Genomic DNA, 20,862 nt, shown 5'->3' on the forward strand with positions numbered 1-20,862 from the left:
AATACAACGAATATTCGGTCTCAATTACCTCGTTTTGCAAATATTTCAATTTAGCTGATTTAAAAACGAAACGAAAAAATTAAAATAAAAATTGGTTACAAAATTTTGGGGCTATTGGAAGTGTCCGCCTATAGTGAGGCAGTGTTGGAAAAAATTGGGGCTATGGACAAAAAAGTGGGGCTGTGGACAAAAAAAGGGGGGCGGGGCGATTGAAAGCATCCGCCTATAGTGGATGCTCTCACGTAGCTACAATATCATGCTAACCTAGGACAGTCTAGTAAATGTAGATTTAAAAGACTATTAATATTAAAGACATAATTTTATTAAATCTAGTAACCAAAAAACTATTGATAATAAAGAGAAGTAACAGGAGGCATGAAACTATTGATAATATGATAGAATGAAAGTTCCAAAATAATAGCATACCCTCCAACAAATCAAGCAAAAAGAAAATCCAACAAAGAGGAAAATGGGTGCGTATCATATTGATATATCTTAAGTCAAAAATAGATAGAAGAACGATACATTTACCCATGATTGAATAAATAAAGACACCTATACCGTCTGTTGAAGTTATAGTCAGGACGCGGAAAATGGTCGGTATAAAGTTTGTATATGTAATATTCAAACCAGAAGGCAGAAGAAGTAAACGGATCGCCACCATCGCAATTAGGCCATGGTATATCATTGATAGAGTCACTAGGGAGTTTAAGATGTTTAATTTGTTGACGGCATCTTTTCCCCAAATCCCCTCGAAGATCGAGATCAAAACATCTACGGATGTCAAGTGATTCAAGGCGTGGACAACCGTTAAGGATGGCTTCGAGTCCTTCATTTCCAATCCAATGTGCAAATACTTGTAGATGCTGCAAATTAGGCATGCTTCTGCTGATTGCGCGAGCATACAAATTCTGAAAGTATCCATGAATAAGACCACCACCATATGTTGGATCGGGAAGTATGCACTTAAATCCGTTTAATGAGAAAGATTTCAACATTGGACAAGATTTGCCAATAACCTCGATGTCGCAAGCACCAATCCCAGGTCTAAGAGTAAGGTGCAATTCTTCCAACTGTGGAAGTTTTGCAACCATTCTACGTGAACAATATCCTGATATGAAAAAGCAAGTTCCAAGTTTAAGGCGTTTGAGATTTGGTGATCTGTCAAACAAATATTAAACCAGATTAGTGAATTTATAGGAAGCTTCTTATACCAATGACTAGTACATTAGCTTATGTGAATGCATAAAATCGAGAGAAAAGGTCTCAACATTTACTGCATTCTATTAACAATCAGACAACAGAAAAAAAGAGGTGATAAACTTAAGGAAATACTAGTAAACAAGGAGGAAAGGAGACGAAGAAAAAAAATACTACTACAAAATTCTTTTCTGCCTCTCACAGCGCAAATGCAATATAAAAGGCTTCTTTGCATACCAAATTTCAAAATTTAAGTCAAAGCAAAAATCGAATTCAAAATCAGGTGACTGAAAAAAGAAGATGAATTTCAACAAAAATTTACCTATGGACAATGTAGTCCAAGAGTGCATCGTCCCCGAAGTACTGAACAGTGAGATCGACCAATTGTCCCTGGCTACGATCCACTGCGCGGCGGCACATGGCATTGTACTGGCCATTAAAAACCCCTTGCCTAGGGTTGGAGAAGTCGATGACTCGCCACAAGTCGGGATCCTTGGAAACCTTCCACCATGTAGCACACACTTGCGCACTTGTCAACATCCACTCCGCCCCCAGCCTATGCAAAATATTGGAAGTCACGTCCCCGGGAAGTTCGATCCATGGTGGCGGAGGGGCCAAGGATGAAGCAGCCACCGGAATTTTGATCGGCTGCAGGAGAACGTTGGTCTGCATCCAGCGGAGCCACCTTGAACAAAGGCCTTCCTCACATAGACGCAGTAAGCGGATTCGGTGGTGGTGAGGAGTGGCGTAGAAGTCGAAATAATCGTCGATGTTGCAGATGCATCCGGGGGGGTCGCGGCCATCGAATTTAGAGATTTGGGGACCTGGGAAGGAACCAAATAGAGGAGGGTCGATGGGGAAGAAGAAGATGGGAAAACGTTGATTGCGAGGGATGGAACAAGGAGGAAGACGGATATGAGGGTTGTTTTGGAGGGGAATGGCGTGATATAAGGAGAATAGCTCATCAAATGGTGGCGTGAAGGGAGATGGTGGAAATGCTGGGAAACTAGGCTTGCTGGAAGAATGTGTTGTGGACATGGCCGGAGGAGTATGTCTCCACAAACAATTTTTTATGTACGTATATACTTGCAAAAGTTGCCAAAATATAAGAGAGAGAAATTAAATAAAAAAGGATGTTTCCACTAGATTCACACTTCAATATATCCCCAAAAATTTGGAACTGCCTTACCACCGAGAGACTCGGCATGAGAAGAGAGAGAGGAAGTTACTGGATTTCTAAAGTAGTGTTCTCCTAAAATTTAGATTTAGATTAAAGATTAAAATGGGATATTTGGTGATATGAAGTGGAAAGGAGAAGATTTTTTTTCAATTTTTAGATTTTATTAAGTATGAAAAATTTTTACTTTAAAACTATACTACTATAGTAGTATTTTCTTTTATTTCTTATAAGAAAAAGACTCTGTACATCATTCAAGTCCTCAAGGGCAAAATAGCCATCAACGACATTTATAATTTTTTCTTTCTACATTCCTGAAATAGATTATTGCATTAAAGATCTAGAAGGTGTAAACCCCATGTATCAATTTTAATTTTAAAAATTAATTTATTGTTTAAATTTAATTTCATCGTTAAGTGCTCTAACTAAAGATTCCAAGAAGATAATCGGAAGAATAACGAAATATATTAGACCCATGTAGTACTTCATTGCGTGTTCACAACGATGCACTTTTACTTTTAGTTTTCACTATAATTTTTACAAATCTATTATCATTTGAATTAATATCATCGTGAAGTGCTCTGTGATAAAAGATATCTAGAAGAGTCAATAAAAGAATATTGTAGATTTGAAATTATTAATATACTAGTACTTATGAATAAGTGGATAAAAAGAAAAATATATACTTCCAACAAAGATATATACTGAATATTGTAAATTTGAATCATTAATAACAAACAAGTGGAAATATGCTATATGCTTGATGTAAGGAGTTGTTAAACAATGGATAGGACTAATGTAGCAAGGAACATAGTTATGTTAGGTATGTTCATAACAGTGATGGATTTTGAATTTTTGGTCTATCTTTCCAGTTGAGTTCCACTCATGCTCCCTTTCTTTCTCCCCTTACATACATTTTTGGCCCCACAAAATAAGATGTGGAATTGAGTGGGTGGTTAGAAATGTTGTATACACTTTTGTGTTTGATGAATATTATTTCAATTACAGTTATCTTAATTTTTCCCATCTACTTCTTATCATGTAAAGTAATTCTCTAAATGATTATTAATAGTTTATTTGTTGGTTGTTGCAGGCGCAATGGATAAAGGGGGTGTTGGAGCTGTGGAACTTGTTGCCATGGATATGAAAGCAAGGTTAGAACATTTTTCTGGAATATCTAGCAGACTTCTAGATTTAAATTGAAAATGGCTTCAATTTTAGGGGGATGTATGTTTGTCGCACCCTGAGCTACAAAGGTGTGGAATTTGAAGTTGTTGAAGTGCCACTGGAGGCCAAAATGATGGTATGATCACTGTCACTATGTTTTGCTTCCAGGAAATGACGTCTTATTACTAACTACAGTACTAAATAACCTTAAATGCTATATGATTACCTTTTGTAAGATATATATTGTACTGAGGGTGTTTGGCTAAGCTTCTTAAAATAGCTTATAAGTGGTTTAGAAGCTTATAAGCTTTTCAAAAGTGTTTGGCCAAATAAGCTTCTACATAGCTAGAAGCTGTAAAATAAGCCCCAACAACTTATTTTGTCTTACATTTTCTTATTTTCTATCTGTTAACTCATGATTCTCTCTCTACTAGCATATAAGCTCAGATTGTCCAAACACTAATAACTTATATAAGCTCTTAAGATATCACATCTTATATAATTTATATAAGATCTTAAGATGTTACATCTTATTAGCTTTTGTGGTTTCAGGAAATGTATGAACACGCGGCAAAGTGCTGGGCTCATTTAAGAGTGGAGTTGATATCAGCCATCACCATTCTTGACAATGAGAAGCCTAGTTCTAGTCAAGTATGGAGATTGTACTGGGCAAGTCATCAGGTACTGTGGTAAATATTCTTTTCTTGGAAGATCTAACCTTTTTCCAGTTTTCCCATAGGTTACTTCTCATTATGGTAATGTATGTGTGTATTTTTGTTCTTTTTTGCGCGCTCTATATAGCGCTTCTTTAGGCATGCTTGTATGTCTGCAAAAGTGCCTGCAGTAGTTAGACTTTCTCAACAAGCATTGCTGGAGAATGTGTGTGGTTATAGGCCTACAGGGTACTGGGGAAGCAAGGACTGAGGAAGCCATTACTAAATATGTAAGATTGTTCTCTACTGTGTTTTTGTGCAATTCAAGTTATAGCTTAAACTTTCCATATATCCTTGTGTTGTGGTTTTGTGAAGAGAGAGTGTTCACCGTGTGATTCCAAAGTTAATTTTCATCTTTATCATATACTCCCTCCATTCACGAAAATAGTCTCATTTGTGGATGACACGAGTTTTAAAGTGCAATTGATAAAGTCTGAGAGAGAAAGATAAAGAAGTGGTGAGAAAGTTTCCATATACAGAAATGAGACAAATTTTTGTGGATGGGCTAAAATGGACAAATGAGACTATTTTTTATGGACGGATGGAGTGAGTATATTTCTGATGGATTTTATTGAGATACCTTTCTCTAATTGACTTCTTGAAACTTTTCATTGTATTGATAGCGTTTGGAGCTTGATGATTTTATATCTGGGCCTCGTGAGTTATTGTTGAAATTTGTTGAGGAAAATTATCCCATAAACCTGATGAACCACTTGCTGGTATCTATTTGTTATATGGTAGGTAACTTCTCCTTATGTGGCATGTTATAGTAACTTCAGTTTGCTATTTGTGCAGAAGAAAGTGTAAAAGAGCTTCAGAGAAAGAGGCATTCAGCTACACCCGGTGTTTCATTTGCAGGGAGGGTAAGGAAAGTTGCTAAACAGGAGGTTGAAAGTGAAGAAGAAAGCGAGTGGGAATCTGAAAGTAATTACAGTAACTTATATGATAATTTCTTTTAGAAAAACCAACCATCAATTATGACACCTTGAATCCAGCTTTATACAATTTTCAATTTTGACATTCTGTCATTGCAGAAAACAATTTCTCTATACGCGCATTGTTCTTCCATGACTATTTCTTAGGCCATCCACAACGTTGTTCCTATACCGTTCCTTAAACCACTATTTGAGGGCCCCACTGTACTTTTTTACTCCATTCCTTAACTAAGGAACGGAACCTGCAACCCTCCGTTCCTTAACCGTTCCTTAAATTACTATTCATTCAATTTCATATTTTATTTTTATTTCCAACTCAATTCAATTAAAACAAACACACTTCATTAAAATTAAAATAACATTACAACTTAAAATTCAAAAAAATAGAAAAAGACATAATTAAAATCCTAAAAAAATAAAAAATGACATAATTTAAAATACAATTTTATAGAGACAACCAAGAATGAGTTTGTCCCACATCGAAAGTGGAACATAAAACATTCAAGGATGTCTCTATAAAATAGAGACAACCAAGAATGAGTTTGTCCCACATCGAAAGTGGAACATAAAACATTCAAGGATGTCTCTATAAAATAGAGATAACCAAGAATGAGTTTGTCTCACATCGAAAGTGGAACATAAAACATTCAAGGATGTCTCTATAAAATAGAGATAACCAAGAATGAGTTTCATAAATTCGCAAGCCCATCAAATATATATGGGCTAATACGAATTTCTAGTATTCATTTATTTGTAAAAATTGTTTTTAAATATAAAAAACAATTTTTATAAATAAAAAATATTTTTTTAAAAATTCATTTTTTTTTAAAAAATGAATTTATTGCGTCAGCGTGACGACGCCCACTCGCGGGCCGGCGAATGGGAGTCACGCACGACGCAGGGCGAGCCACGTCGCCGAAGCGCGTGGTGGCACGGACCGTGCCGCGTTTCGTGCCGACGGCACCCGGGACGGCATGGGAACGGAACCGCGACGAAACGCAGCGCCGCAACGCGTTCCACTACGGTTTCGTTCCGAAGGAACAAAACGCGGAATGCCCACGGCCCGCGTTGCGGGTGCTCTTAGATATCCCGTTTCGAGTAGTTAATCATTTAATTGTTCTTTAGGAATCTTATCAAGACAGTAATTCCTTGTGCTTAAGTAGTCTTCAGTTTCATAATTTATTTCACGTGTCACTGCTGGAATATGAGTTTTTTGGGTTTTGCTTTTGGTTAGGTTGTCCTATAAAGCTGATATTTCAATCACAGCTATAAATTTGAACCATACAATCTTAATATTGCTACTTGCTTTTGAATTATTGTGATTTTCTTTCGTTACGGAACGGTCTTTCTGTAAAATGCAGCTGACACAGAACCAGAAACTGAATCTGATGATGAGTTCGAGATCTGCAACATTTGCAATTTTGAAGGGGTATATATCTTGTCCCTTGTCTTAACCATGACAAGGATGATTTGGATAGCTATTTTATTATTATTATTATTATTATTATTATTATTATTATTATTATTATTTTATCACTCATTGTCTACTTATTCATGAATCTAGGAAAGGAAGAAAATGCTTCAATGTTCATGTTGCAGCCAGCTTGTTCACCCTGCTTGTCTGGGTCCACCTATTGTTGAAGTAATATCTGGGGATTGGTCTTGTTACTCGTGCAAGGAGAAAACAGAGGAGTTCTCCGAGCTAGACAAGCCTACTATGAAGAACTACTGAAAAGGTACCCTTGATGAAAACAACTTATGCTTCCTTTCAAAGTATTTTGAATATCTATTATTCGTCTTTATGTGATATTCTCACCTGATTAGATATGAAAGAGCCCTTCAACGTAAATTGGAATTTCTAGAAATAATACGCTCGTTGGATCTTCCCAGGGACGGAGATATGGGCGGCCAAGCCACCGCGCCAGCGGGGGCTTGGCCGGAACCGGACCCATACCCCCCACTATGCAGTCGCGCCCCGCCGGATTTCCGCCCCGGCTTCGGATGGCATGAATTTTTATGTATAATGGCGAAACTGGAAGAGGAAGAGGCGAATTGCAGATGAAATTGCAGGTCCCAATTTGAAGAAGACGAAAGATTACTGCAGATCCCCAATTGAAGAAGATGACACAAAATTGGGCTTCTAAGTGGGTCATTTATTTGTATTGGACTATAAGACTTGGGCCTTTATTATATAATAATACTAATAGAAAAACTAAAATAGCCCTACTCCAACAAGCCCAAATTAATACAATTTTCCTACTTAAAACATATCGAGGCAGCAGCCACAAATACAGCAGTAGCCACAAACATATCGAAGCATCAGCCACAAATACAGCAGCATCACCAATTTAGAGGTTTGATTCTTTAATTGTGATTTAACTTTTGATTTTGAATTAATAGCATAAATTTTGAAATTATTTATTTATAATTTTAACCGTGTTGCTTGAATAGGAAAATCCTAATTTACTTTTTGAGAATGGAGATAACAAAAGTTTTTGAATCATTACAATTTGATACTCCATATAAAAATATGTAGTTGTGACATGAATTTGACATAAATATTTTCTTAATGTAGTTTCTTACTTTCTTATTTCTTATACAAATAGTAGATTACACACTACAAAGTGCAGTGATTTAAAATTATCTAATGATTCTAATTAATTTTGTTTATTCTTGATTACAGTTATGCATTGATATTTTAAAAAATCAAGGAATGATTCAACCTCTAGTTCGAGTATTGCAACCCCGAATCCGACTGTGAACCAAGATGGAATTAATGTTGCAAGTGTTGAAGCTAATCCGGAAAACATAGTTAGTGACCCAAGTGCGATTTTGAATCAAGAAAGAATTAATGTTGAAGTTACTCCGGAAAACATAGTTAGTGACCCGGGGCTACGGAGTCCTATTGCTAGTTATGATGTTCAAATAAGGGATCGCATTCGAAGAGAATACGTCTCTAAGAGACCTTGTCAACCGAAAGGTCATGTCTTTAGGCAAACTTCATATGGTAAAGAGAAAAGGAGCTTCCAAGTTAAATGGTTTGAAAGACATGTATGGTTGGAATATAGTGTTGAAAAAGAAGCGGCATTTTGTTTTTGGTGTTATCTTTTCAAGCCTATTAATGCAAATCGTTTTGGAGATGACGTATTCGTGAGTACAGGCTTTAAAAATTGGAAAAAGGCGCTTGCTATTTTTAGAGAACATGAAGGTTCAGCAAATAGCACACATGATCAGGCTAGAATACTTTTTGAAGGGTTTAAAAATCAAAGACAAAGTGTTGATTACAATTTGAGGAAATATGATAAGGAAGACGAAGTCAACTACCGCATTCGCTTGACTGCTTCTTTAGATGTGATTCGATTATTGTTAAGACAGGGATTGGCATTTCGTGGGAATGATGAATCATTTGAGTCTACAAACAAGGGAAACTTTCTAGAGATACTTAAATGGTATTGTGAGCATAAAGAGGAGGTAGCTGCAGTTACATTGGAGAATGCTCCGGGTAATAATCAGATGACTAGTCCTTTGATTCAAAAGGAATTAACAAATTGTTATGCCGTTGAGACTACGAAAGTTATTTTGAAAGATATTAACCATCGCAAATTCTCTTTATTGGTTGATGAAGCGCGAGATTCATCGGTAAAAGAACAAATGGCTTTGGTTATTAGATACGTGAACAATAATGGAGAGATTGTAGAAAGATTCTTAGCCTTGGTACATGTCACTGATACTACAGCAAAGTCATTGAAGGAAGGGATTGACTCAGTGTTTGCTAAGCATGCTTTATCTTTATCAAGGTTAAGAGGTCAAGGCTATGACGGTGCATCAAATATGCGGGGTGAGTACAATGGTCTGAAAACCCTTATACTGAATGAAAATAGATCTGCGAAGTACATCCATTGTTTTGCTCATCAGCTCCAGCTAGTGGTGGTAAATGTTACAAAACAACATGGTGCTATAAGTGATTTTTTCACCATTGTCACTATGATTGTAAACACATGTGGAACATCTTATAAAAGGAGAGACAAACTACGACAAGCTGAGCATGAGAAAATTGTTAAATCTCTAGAAAGTGAAGAGATTAAAAGTGGAAGAGGTTTAAATCAAGAGATGAGTTTAAGGCGGCCGGGTGACACTCGATGGGGATCACACTTCACTACTTTGCTTCGTCTAAAAGGTATGTGGTCATCGATAATTGAAGTGCTTGAACATGTGTATGAAGATGGTACTAATCCAGATAATAGAGGTATATCAAAAACATTGAGTATGAGGCTTGGAAGCTATGACTTTGTATTTATTTTACACTTGATGGTAGAGTTGCTTGGGTCAACAAATGATTTGTCAAAAGTTTTGCAACTTTGGGATCAAAATATAGTTCAAGCTATATCTTTGATTGATACAACTAAAAGGACTTTGCAAGACTTTCGGGAGAATGGATGGAACCAATTCTTGAGACAAGTTGAAGAGTTTTGTGTGACTAATTCCATTGATGTCATCAATATGGATGATACCGTCAAGTTTGGTGTGCGAATGAAGCGAGGGGAACGCGTTACAAATTATCATCATTACAAGGTGGAGGTTTATTGTCTGGTATGATATCTATTTTATTTCTTAGTTATGATTATTATTAAATATTTCATTGTATTCTAATTTCGTACTACTTATAATTATTAGGTTCTTGATTTAGTTATGCAAGAGATGGAAAATCGTTTCCCAGAAACAAATACAGAATTGCTTATTTGCATGAATTGCCTTAGTCTAAGAAACTCCTTTGCTAGCTTCAATATCGACAAGTTGGTCCGTCTCGCAGAATTTTATCCGGATGACTTCTCGTGCACTGAATGTATGACTCTTCCCTATCAACTTAAAACTTATATCAGTGATATAGTTGATAAAGTCGAGTTCTCCAATATTGAAGATTTGGGAAATCTTGCAAAGATTTTGGTCGCTACCACAAGAGATAAGGCTTTTCCCTTGGTATACCGTTTGATTGAGTTGACTCTGATCCTCCCTGTTGCGACCGCTTCTGTTGAGAGAGTATTTTCTTCGATGAAATTTATCAAGACTGATTTGCGAAACAGAATGGGAGATGGTGGGATGAATGATATCTTAGTTGTATATACTTAGAGGGAAATTTTTAACAAAATTGAAAATGAGGCCATTCTTCGACGGTTTCAAGAAATGGCGTCACGTCGAAAACAATTATCATCTAGAGCCTCATAAAAATTGTAAAGACGTTATTTTTAAATTGAAATTATTATTATTATTATTATTATTATTATTATTATATTTTTTTAAGATTTGAGCACCGGCTTATTTGAAAGTCTAGTTCCGTCCCTGGATCTTCCTAACAATCCGTTGGATGATATTGTTGATCAGGTAACTTCAATATTCATTCAGTACAGAACAGAATTCCTTTCTAGACACCTTATTCTATGCCTGTGTGATATTGGAGCAGCTTGGAGGTCCTGATAAAGTAGCAGAAATCACAGGGCGACGTGGCATGCTAGACGGAAAAGGTGTTACTTATCAGGCACAGAACACGTGAGTTGGGACATGTCCCTATATCATCATTTTGAGTTGCGTTTGTAGTTGCTAACTCACATGCTGTGTGTTGTAGGAAAGATGTGACCATGGAAATGGTCAATATGCATGAAAAACAGCTCTTCATGAGTGGTAAAAACTTGTAGCTATTATATCTGAGGCTGGATCTGCTGGTGTTTCTTTGCAGGCAGATAGAAGAGCAGTCAATCAGATATCGTAATTGAAATGTGTTTTTTTTCCTAGTTGTTTTTGTGGTTATGCCTTAGGATCATTTTTAGTCCATCTATGTTGAATCATTTTGTTCTGGTAACAGAGAAGAAGAGTTCATCTGACCCTTGAACTACCTTGGAGTGCTGATAGAGCAATTCAACAATTTGGAAGGACTCACAGATCAAACCAAACTTCTGCACCGGAATACAGGTGGTCATGAATTTCTGGCTTGACAAAAAGACCTTCTGACAATTGTTGCAGCAATATGTGAAAACTATGTCTCGCACTTGAATAAAAAGTGGCAATAATAAATTCTACCCACTTGAAAGTGTGAAGAAAGAAAAATCCATTTGTTTGAGATATATGGGCAAACTCAATCATAAACATGATCAAATACTAATATTTGAGATATTTCATGAAATTTTAATGCATGTTTTAGAAATTTAAATATTTTTTAAGTGAATTTGAAGTTTTAAATTTATTTATCAATTATTATATTAATAAAAATTCAATATATAATTTGTATATTTAATATAAAATTGAAAGTTATTTTTGTAGTTATCTATATTCTAAAATTAATCAATGAAGTATCGAATTAGGAATAAAAAATAGAATAATAGAAATTTTATCGGGTTTTCGGGCTAGTCCATCGGGTTTTCGGGTCTAGCCCTAACGGGTCGCGGGTTAATCGGGTGCGGGCTAATCGGGTTTTAATTTTATCGGTCTAGAAATTTCCGGCCCTAACCCTATAAATTTGGCGGGCTATTCGGGCCTACCCACGGGTTGCGGGCTACATTGACATCCATAGCCATTTCTCCATCTTCCTTTTGAATTAAAATGCAACAAGCTATTGTGCTAAAGTGATTGGATTTTATGGACCATTCTTGTTGAACCGAGCTAATGATTAATGTAGTAATGTACACAATAGAAGGCAAGGACCCAAATACCCGATATAATCTTACCAGTTCCATAACCATTACATATTAGTAGTACTTATCAACTTAAAATGATAAATAAAAAGATGGAGTAGTACAGTGTTTCAATGAGTATTAGAATTATGTTTGTGTTGTCAGTCATGAAAAAGTTTCGTTGCTTGGAGTTTCTAAGAGCACCCGCAACGCGGTGCCGTCGCCGTTCCTATGCCGTTCCGGAGGAACGGTTTCGCGGCGGCACGCGTTGCAGCGTGCGTTCCGTCGCCATTCCGTGCCGCCACCGTTCCCATGCCGTGCCGCGTTTCGTTCCTCCGGAACGCGGAACGAAACGTTCCGCCACGCGCCGAGGCGACGTGGCGGACTCCCATTCGACGCGTGAAGCCCACTCGCTGCCCCGCGAGTGGGCTTCGTCCCGATGACGCAATAATTCATTTTTTTTAAAAAAAATTTCGAATTTAATAAAAAAAAAATAAAATTTTTTTTTATTAACGGTAATGAGACCGTTAATTTTATAGCCGTTTGGTTTTTTTTTATTATTTATTTATTTACTCTATAAATACTCCTATTTCATACTCATTTCAATCACAAACACACATCTATTTCTCTCTATTTCCACCCCAATTTTCATCTCAAATCAACTCTATTTTCCTTCTCCCAAATTTAATCAAACTAATGGATCCTTATGAACAAATGCGTCAAATATTGGAACAATCACTTGAAGAAGATCGACGACGGGAGGCGGAAGAAGCCGCTCCGCCCCAACGTCGCTCCCGTACGTACATCCATCGTAACCGGGAGGAAGCCGCCGCAAGGTTAGTACGCGACTACTTCTGCGATAACCCGGTTTGGGGAGATACGTACTTCCGCCGCAATTGTGTGCTTTTTATTTTTTTAAGTTTAAGTTGTAACTTTGTTTTAATGTTGTGTGTTTTTTAATAAAATGTGTTTGTTTTTTTAATTGAATTGAGTTGAAATTAAAAAAAAATGAAATTGAATGAATAGTAATTTAAGGAACGGTTAAGGAACGGTTAAGGAACGAGGGTTGCAGGTTCCGTTCCTTAGTTAAGGAATGGAGTAAAAAAGTACAGTGGGGCCCTCAAATAGTGGTTTAAGGAACGGTTTAGGAACGGTATAGGAACAGCGTTGTGGATGGCCTAAGAGAATATCCTGATACCTCGGTGTTGAAAATACTTTAAATGAATCATTTTTTTTTATATTAAGAGGAGTCGTCAATATCAATTAGGTAGAAGATGTGAAATTCTGTATCAAAAATTTATGAAGACCTAACCTAAAATGAAATTAACAACTCTAGTATCAAAATATGATTCACTCATGTCACACATGAGCTCTGAGGTAAGCCTGATGTAATGATAAAATTATTGAGCTTGGAGGCAAGCCTTGTGTATTAATAAATAATATGGCATACTATAAATTGCTTAACATCTTACGGTCCACAAATGTTCAAATTGACAGATCTGAATGCGAGAACTTAGTAAATTAATTTTCTATTTTAGGCTGCTTTTCACAAATGTTGGTGGCGAACGACGTTTTGCTTCCATTGTTGCAAAGAGACTTCAATCTCTTGGAGCATTGACACAGGGAGACCGAAGGTACATTTCAGTTTCTTCTTACCTGCCCTCACCAGTTGTGCTTACATCATCTTATATTGCAGAGCTGGACCATCTCTCAGTCCTTACAATTATGATAGTGCATTTGGAAAGAAGGCCTTAATGAATTTGTACAAGGGACTCATGGAACTGGTACTAATCTGGATGATTTTTATACTGTAATGAAACTGTCAAACGAAAATTTTTACTTTGATGAAGTGCTTATACTCATTGTTTTGAATCGTCAGGAACCTTTTGCCATTGTTCCACCAGGATGTTCATGTGAAAATCCTGAAACAACAGAAGAATTCGTTACAGAAGGAAGAGCTGCTCTTCATTCTGTTGGGATTATTAGAGATCTAGTTCCTGGTAATAGCTTAGCATATAAATGTATTCATGAGCCTTTTTTTACTATTGTTTAACTTTCTATTTTGTCCCTCTATTTCATTTATTCATCCTCGTATAGATGCTGACTTTTAGAAGGTAGTTTAATTAAATATAGCTCTCATCTAAGAGGAGTGCTTACATCCTGTTTTTTCATAGCCCAAATTGACATTATCCACTAATGCTTGTAGGTAATGAGAAGGAAGGTGGAAAGGTTTCTGGCCGTATAGTTGATTCAGACATGAATAATGTTGGGCGTTTCCTGAACCGACTTTTGGGGCTTCCTCCAGGGATTCAAAATAGGTTTTGGCTGTGGGTTTGACCAGTGCTACCATTTCAGGTTGTTTGAGGGTCGCCAATAACAGTAGACGCTAATGGTATTGCAGGCTGTTCGAGTTATTTGTTGGAATTTTTGACCCTCTTATTCAGAGGGCACGTATTGAAGGGCATCTGGATTCTGGTATTGTTGATGTGAAGGCTAACACAATAGAGTTGCAGGGAGCACCAAAGGTTGCTATACTCAGTGAATTTGTGGGTTTAACATTATAACCAGTTCTTAACACTCATTTTTTCAGACTGTTCATGTTGACAATATGTCCGGGGCATCCACTGTGTTGTTTACTTACACTCTGGATCTAGGAATGACATGGGAGGTATTTTAAATTACATAAAAAACAAAATCCAAACAGATAAACTTTATTTTTTTGTAAAAGCTCGTGTATGTTTAATTTGTTTTCTATGGGCTGCTTCCTCATTGTTTGAGGAAAAGCAAAAGGATGATGCCGGATCGAGTAACAGTGGATTTTATGAATCAAGGAGAGAATGGATGGGAAAACGCCATTATCTTTTAGCAGTGGAAGACATACATTTACATAGCGAATATGATTGTGTTATACAACTAAAGAATTTCTGTGACTAAATGTGCTTGCTTAAAGTCAGGCACACTCCCCAATAATATAATGCCTTCACCTGTCAACATTGTGATGCATCTTATTGGTGCTAGCAAATAAACTGGAGTTGCATTGGTCACTGGGACAAGTTTTAGAACACTGGTTATTTTAAATAATTATAAATTTAACTATATTTGAAAGTAATTTATTTAAACAATTTCAATCTGTCTAGAATTGTTAGAGTTTATTAACTATTAATTTTAACTAATATATGGAGTATCTATTTTTCAAAACGATCTCCTATGACGCCCTACTTTCTTTTGTGGTGCCCTGTTTAAGAACATGCAAGTACCAGAAATGGGCTCATATCCTGCTAGTTAACGGTATTAGATGCACCTTTGTAAATATAAGTATATGCACAACGTGCATAATGAATGTCCACTTTTAGTATACAGCAAGTACCAGAAGTAGGCTCATATCCATCTAATACTTATTTGTGTCTAATTTTTGTTGTCTACGTTTCAGATCTGATTCTGGAGTGTACAAAATTTTCCGGCCTAACCTTGGGGAGTCTATAAGCTGCAAAGACATTCCAACCCAGAACTTCACTTGATTTTCCTGATTAGTATCTCTTCTAGGCTTCTGAGATCACTTCAAATATCCAGGGAAATGACTCTAACAGAACTAAAAGAAAAATTTAGAAAACTTTCAGCTCTTGAGAAAGCTCGTAAAGGCTGGGAAGGTAAATATGGAGTTTCATCGAAGCAGGTAACTATGATCACATAAGTTATTGAACCATGTGTCTTTTCAGTGTTTTATAAGAATCCACAATGACTTTGATTTTGTTTTAGAATATGAGTCTCCCACATCAGTTGTGTGATATAGTCTAGCTTAGTCTCTTATACTACAATATATATGTGACCTATGTTGAGTAATGACATACACCTACTCCTCTTCTCTACTATGTCTATATACTTCTCCACATATATCTATAGTTTATTGTTTGAACTTAATACAATGTGTAAATAATTTTTTGCCTTTTATGGTGTTGAGGCATGTGCCTCATCTATGATAACATGGTTATGTCATTTAGAAACATGAGTGCATGTACTTACTAGAATTAAATTAAACTACATTTGATGCGACCTAAATGGGATCTATCACTGGGAGAAAATCACAGTAGGTGAGATAATAGGAACTTCCAGGGCTCCAGCCTCCTGTCAACATATAGTTTTCTAAACGTGACAATAGGAAGTTTGCCATATATGAAAGCAGCATTTAGGAGTTCAGTGGTTCTTGTGTTAATAGTTTGATCCTTCGTACAGCGTGTGAATGGCAACTGTTATACTTGGAACTTTTCATAGTGCTGCGCTAAAATTAAACATAATGTAACTAGAAGATATGGAGGCATTCAGTCAAAACAGTTGTGTAGCAAAGAATGGGGGTTTAGAATGGACTATGGAGGATGTTCTGCCCTAGTTATACATGGATCAGATAAATAAAATATAGGTGTCTTAACATAGTACATTTATATTGATCTTGTTGTTCTCTATGGACATCTGATACGCCTGAAAATAACATGGACGATAACTGCTGTAATCTGTGTTAGTAATTACTGCTAAACCTCTCCACCTCTCAAATTATTAAAACCCCTCTGGCCCTGCCATGCACCAACACAATATTAATAAAAATCTGATAGTATTTGGAAATAAAAGTTGTGCATAACACATCATAAAGGCTTCATTTATAATTTTACTTGTGGTTTATGATATACTATCTGTTTTGCTGTTGCATTTTGAGAATTGAGTTGCTAACAGCTTATTGAGTTTTCACATGCAGTGCATGCACGGTCCCAACTGTAAATTGGGTAGCTTCTGCAGTACAGGCAGGAGGTTACAGGAAGTGAATATTTTGGGTGGCCTCATTCTTCCTGTTAGGGGCACTGTTGAGAAGGCACTCTCCAAGCAGGCCACTCCATTATTTTTTTCTTTATTTAATGTATGATTTCATGGTGTACATGCATAGATTAATATTGTAATCCAGCTAAATGAAATGATTCAAATGATTGTTAAGTAAAGACATGGTTCCTTGTGGTGATTCTCTTAGGCCTTCAAGACACAACTCTACTTTATATAGGTCCTCAACATTTCTGATGCCTATTGGAAATGTTGATTAAGTTAGCTGTTTCTTTAATTGACACATTGATTCCTCTTCACAGGTTCGTCAAAGTCATAAAAGAATCCGGGCTGTGCGTATAGAGACAACTTCTGACACTCAGCGAATTGTTGGATTGCTCATTCCAATTGCAGCTGTTCCAACAGTTTTGCAAGGTCCCTCTCTTTCTCTGGTTATGGCCTTGTAGATTTAATCGTATCATGAACTATGAGTCATTGAGATTAGAATAATATTTACAAAGTTGATATTTTAGCAGATCTGGCCTGGGTTCTCGAAATTGATGACGATTGAGATTTGCAAGGGCTCAACCCTGTTTTGCCACTTTTTTGGACGAGCCGTTTTGGTTTGTGCTACCAAGATGGGCAGATTTAGGATATGATGATCCCGAACAATGTTTTGGCAAAGCCATATTTGATTGGCAGTGAAAGTTACGCCCACATTTTTGAGCTTTTTTGGTGCGATCTCACATTGTTCATATCCCAATTTTTGAGACCCCATTGGATCTGTTTTTGTTGTACATTATTATGAATACCATTCATGTAATACAAATCCCATTGCTCCTCGTTGCAGTTCAATCACAACGCTGACTGCTAATATTGAAGACTTATTGCACATTCAAACTCACAAAAAGCATCACAAGCAGACCAACTGAAAATATCTTCAAAGCAGGCATTAACAACAAATGCAATTGGCCTCAGAGAAACTGTATAACAATCTTATAATCATCAGCAGATAAAAGGAGCATCAACATGTTGATCGCTGCAGTATAATCCGGGGCGTTGAGTGTAGCCCTGTTTCTGCAGAAGGCGCCTAGCCTTGGTGACGAGTTCTTGGTTGCTCACGCTGCCATCGGATTCAGCGAGAATAGTCTGAATGGCATTACTGAGAGCGCCATAAGCTTTGCTTGCGTCGCCTGCAGGTGTGGCATCGGCTGATGTCTGGTCACTCTGGCAGCCGCTGATCAGAATGCCCATATCCGGCAGTCCTTTCTGGGTTGTTCCAGCATAAGCCTCCTTCTTGCTTCCAACATGCGTTGCCAAAGCAGGTTCAGCGTAGCTCTCATCGTTGTCTTGAAGCTTCTGCTGCAGAAATTGCTGCGCTAGCCCTCCAACCATTCCTAAAAATCCCCCTGCTTCCCCTCCATCATTGCCCCCTTTTATTTTGCCAAATATGAAATTCATGAACTTCTTGACCTTGGGGCTGGCATCTTCCCCGAAGACGTCGAACAGCGTGGGCCGCAGCTTGCCAACATCTATATCTTCCTTGCCGGTTTTCTGCTTCAGCAACTCAATTAGTGTTGAGAGCGGCAGAGATTTGTTCTTTACACCTTCAATTTCTTCAACTTCTTCTTCTTCTCCTTCCTCTTTGCGTCGGCCGAATCGCGATTCAATTGCATCTCCGACACTCCTGCGCAGGAAGTTCCTGAAGCCTCCAGATTCCTTCTCCTCCTCCTCCTCCTCCTCTTCGCCACTATTCCTATGGCTCTCTCCGATCTGCTCCTTAGCCTCATCAATCAGCCCTCCGCTGTGACACGAATCCGACACGATCGTGATCTGGCACCCGCCGGGCACTTTGTCAACCAAATCTCTGAAATCATCATCTGCTCACACAATCAAAATCAAACACTTCTCGAATCAGATCACAAACTCAACTACAGAAAAACTCCACCAACACATCATGTTTCGCACCAGATTCATATGGATCTATCTTCAGCCAAAAAAGGTCAATCAAAACAACAACACAAAGTAGAGAGAGAGAGTGGTGAACTGACCGGTTATAAGGTTCATGTCAGTGGGGACAATGCACTCGTCGTAGCCGGTGTCGTCTTCCTCGCCAGTCTCGGCGGGAAGGCGGGTGCCGTGGCCGCTGTAGTGGACGAAGAGGAAGTCGCCGGGGCTAGCGGAATCGACGAGATCAGAGAGGGCAGCGCGTATGTTGTGGCCGGTGGGCTGCTGGTACGAATTGTCGGTATCGATGAGGACGGTGATGTCATCTTCGGAGAAGCCGTAACGGTCGACGAGGCAAGAGTACATCCGCCGCACATCGTTGATGCATCCTTTCAGCTCCGCCTTGGTTCCGGGGTAGTTGCAGCCGATCAGAACAGCCTTCTTCGCCATGGTTATGAATTGATGAGAAGAGAGTTGAAAAATGGTTGATTGGAAGATCAATATCGTGAGAGTGAGTATATACTCCTCTTTTAAGCAAGGTCAAAAGGGGAAAGTCTTTTCCAAATGTAGCTGATTGGAGAGAGATAATTTTGCACTGTCGGCATGCGTAGGCCGTTTCATTTCATTTTCATTTTCATTTTCATTTTCATTTTCATTTATTGTTTTTGGTCGACTTTTCTACGAGGCGTTATTACATAATACTATTTCCAAAAAAAAATATATTACGCCTACTATATAAAATTTATCACTACTACATAATACTATTTGGAAAATTGCATTTAAAAATTATAGTACTATATAAAATTTGTGATTTAATTTAAAGCTTAGGATTTAGTTAGGGTTCAGAGAATTAAAAATGCTGCTGATTTTAAATTTAAAGGTTAAATTTAATGGTTTGATATGGTAAAGGGCGTCGGAAGACTTGAAACCTTAGGCAATTTAAACATCATCTACTTTTCAAAATCTCTTAAATATATGATTCACCCACATTTTTCAGTGTTTTAAAGTTAGATTTAAGTTGGTTTCAGACTAGTAAGCAATCAGTTGTTTTCGAATTCATCAAATTTTGTATTCCAGACCGAGTGAGATTGTTCCTATAAGACAAATGAGACTGAGATTGTCACCCTGACCGAGTGACTTAGTCCAACAAAGTCAATCTCCCAAATTATTTTTCGGCCTCATCCATGTGTTCAAGTTCATTATCCGGAAGTTGGTATATCCTCTAATTATTTCTCCTTCTATGTCGTGCACCTTGTCATCTCCTGTCTGTCTCGCCTGTAAATCGTGAGGACCCTTCTCCGTCATGTGATTCAAAGTATGTATTTCTTGGGACGAAATATTCCTTGAACATGACAGGAGATGACAAGGTGGACGTCGAATTTCTTTATAAAAGAACTTTGGGCTGAGGTTTCCTTTTATCGTATCTTTCTATTACGCGGCTTCCTTGGACACGGTAAAAACTGTATTGGAACTTGAAATAGTGAACAGGAAACCAAGGGGACAAACCTTGGCTCTCATACTAACTAATGGGAGCTTTGTTCGGAACGATGGCTCACGCCCAAGACACAACTTACAACATAGTAACGATCTCAATAAACTAGATGCAAAATCTATATGAAAATTGAATAAGTTAAGTCCAAATCATATACACAACTCGCATGATAGTTCCTAAATTAATACTCCCTCCGTCCCATATTAAGTAAAACTTTGAGACGACACGAGTTTTAATGCACAATTGGTAAATTAAGAGAGAGAGAGGCGAAAAGAAAAAGTAACTGAAGTATTGTTAGTAGAATATGAAGCTCAACTCATTAGAGAGAAATGGGTTATCAAATATAGAAGTGTGTTATTTTTATGGGTGAATGGAGTATAACTTACTTCTACAAGGCACTGACTAAAAGATCTCATGTAACATGAGTGTACCGATCAGTCTACAATGTAGACAAAAGACTATTTGTTCCATTATTTATTGTTTTCTATGAATTTAATTAACAAATAATAATAAATGATAAAACATGTGATAAATAAATTTATTCTCATAAATGCTTAGAAATTAGATTAACATGTTTTTTCAATATATTCGCATCTTAACAACTTATGTTTAGGATAAAATGTGGACGTTACTCTTTATAGATATTTACTTTTCTAAAGTCCATACGATTTTTCCTTACAAAATACGGGTTTTGTAAAAGTTATTAGCTTCTAAAATGGTGAATTTTAATTAAATTTTCATTTAACAGAACTTAAAAATCCATTAAAGA

The 20,862-nt window shown here is 37.2% G+C and overlaps 2 protein-coding genes and 1 pseudogene across 2 annotated transcripts; 1 reads left to right on the forward strand and 2 right to left on the reverse strand.

The window, feature by feature from the left end:
- Positions 1 to 527: 527 nt before the first annotated feature.
- Positions 528 to 2,238, reverse strand: LOC121810680 (F-box protein SKIP19-like). Its single transcript, XM_042211431.1, has 2 exons — positions 1,523 to 2,238; positions 528 to 1,161 (listed from the first exon to the last, which is right to left on the reverse strand). Exons 1-2 carry the CDS (start codon positions 2,236 to 2,238, stop codon positions 528 to 530), a joined length of 1,350 nt encoding a protein of 449 aa, XP_042067365.1.
- Positions 2,239 to 3,160: 922 nt separating this feature from the next.
- On the forward strand, positions 3,161 to 17,496 carry LOC121810681 (annotated as a pseudogene).
- Positions 17,469 to 19,157, reverse strand: LOC121741833 (metacaspase-4-like). The gene is made up of 2 exons (XM_042134761.1): positions 18,706 to 19,157; positions 17,469 to 18,534 (listed from the first exon to the last, which is right to left on the reverse strand). Exons 1-2 carry the CDS (start codon positions 19,049 to 19,051, stop codon positions 17,660 to 17,662), a joined length of 1,221 nt encoding a protein of 406 aa, XP_041990695.1. The 5' UTR covers positions 19,052 to 19,157; the 3' UTR covers positions 17,469 to 17,659.
- Positions 19,158 to 20,862: the final 1,705 nt, after the last annotated feature.

This window comes from Salvia splendens, chromosome 7 (genome assembly GCF_004379255.2).
Source record: "Salvia splendens isolate huo1 chromosome 7, SspV2, whole genome shotgun sequence".
In the NCBI taxonomy this organism is placed as follows: domain Eukaryota; kingdom Viridiplantae; phylum Streptophyta; class Magnoliopsida; order Lamiales; family Lamiaceae; genus Salvia; species Salvia splendens.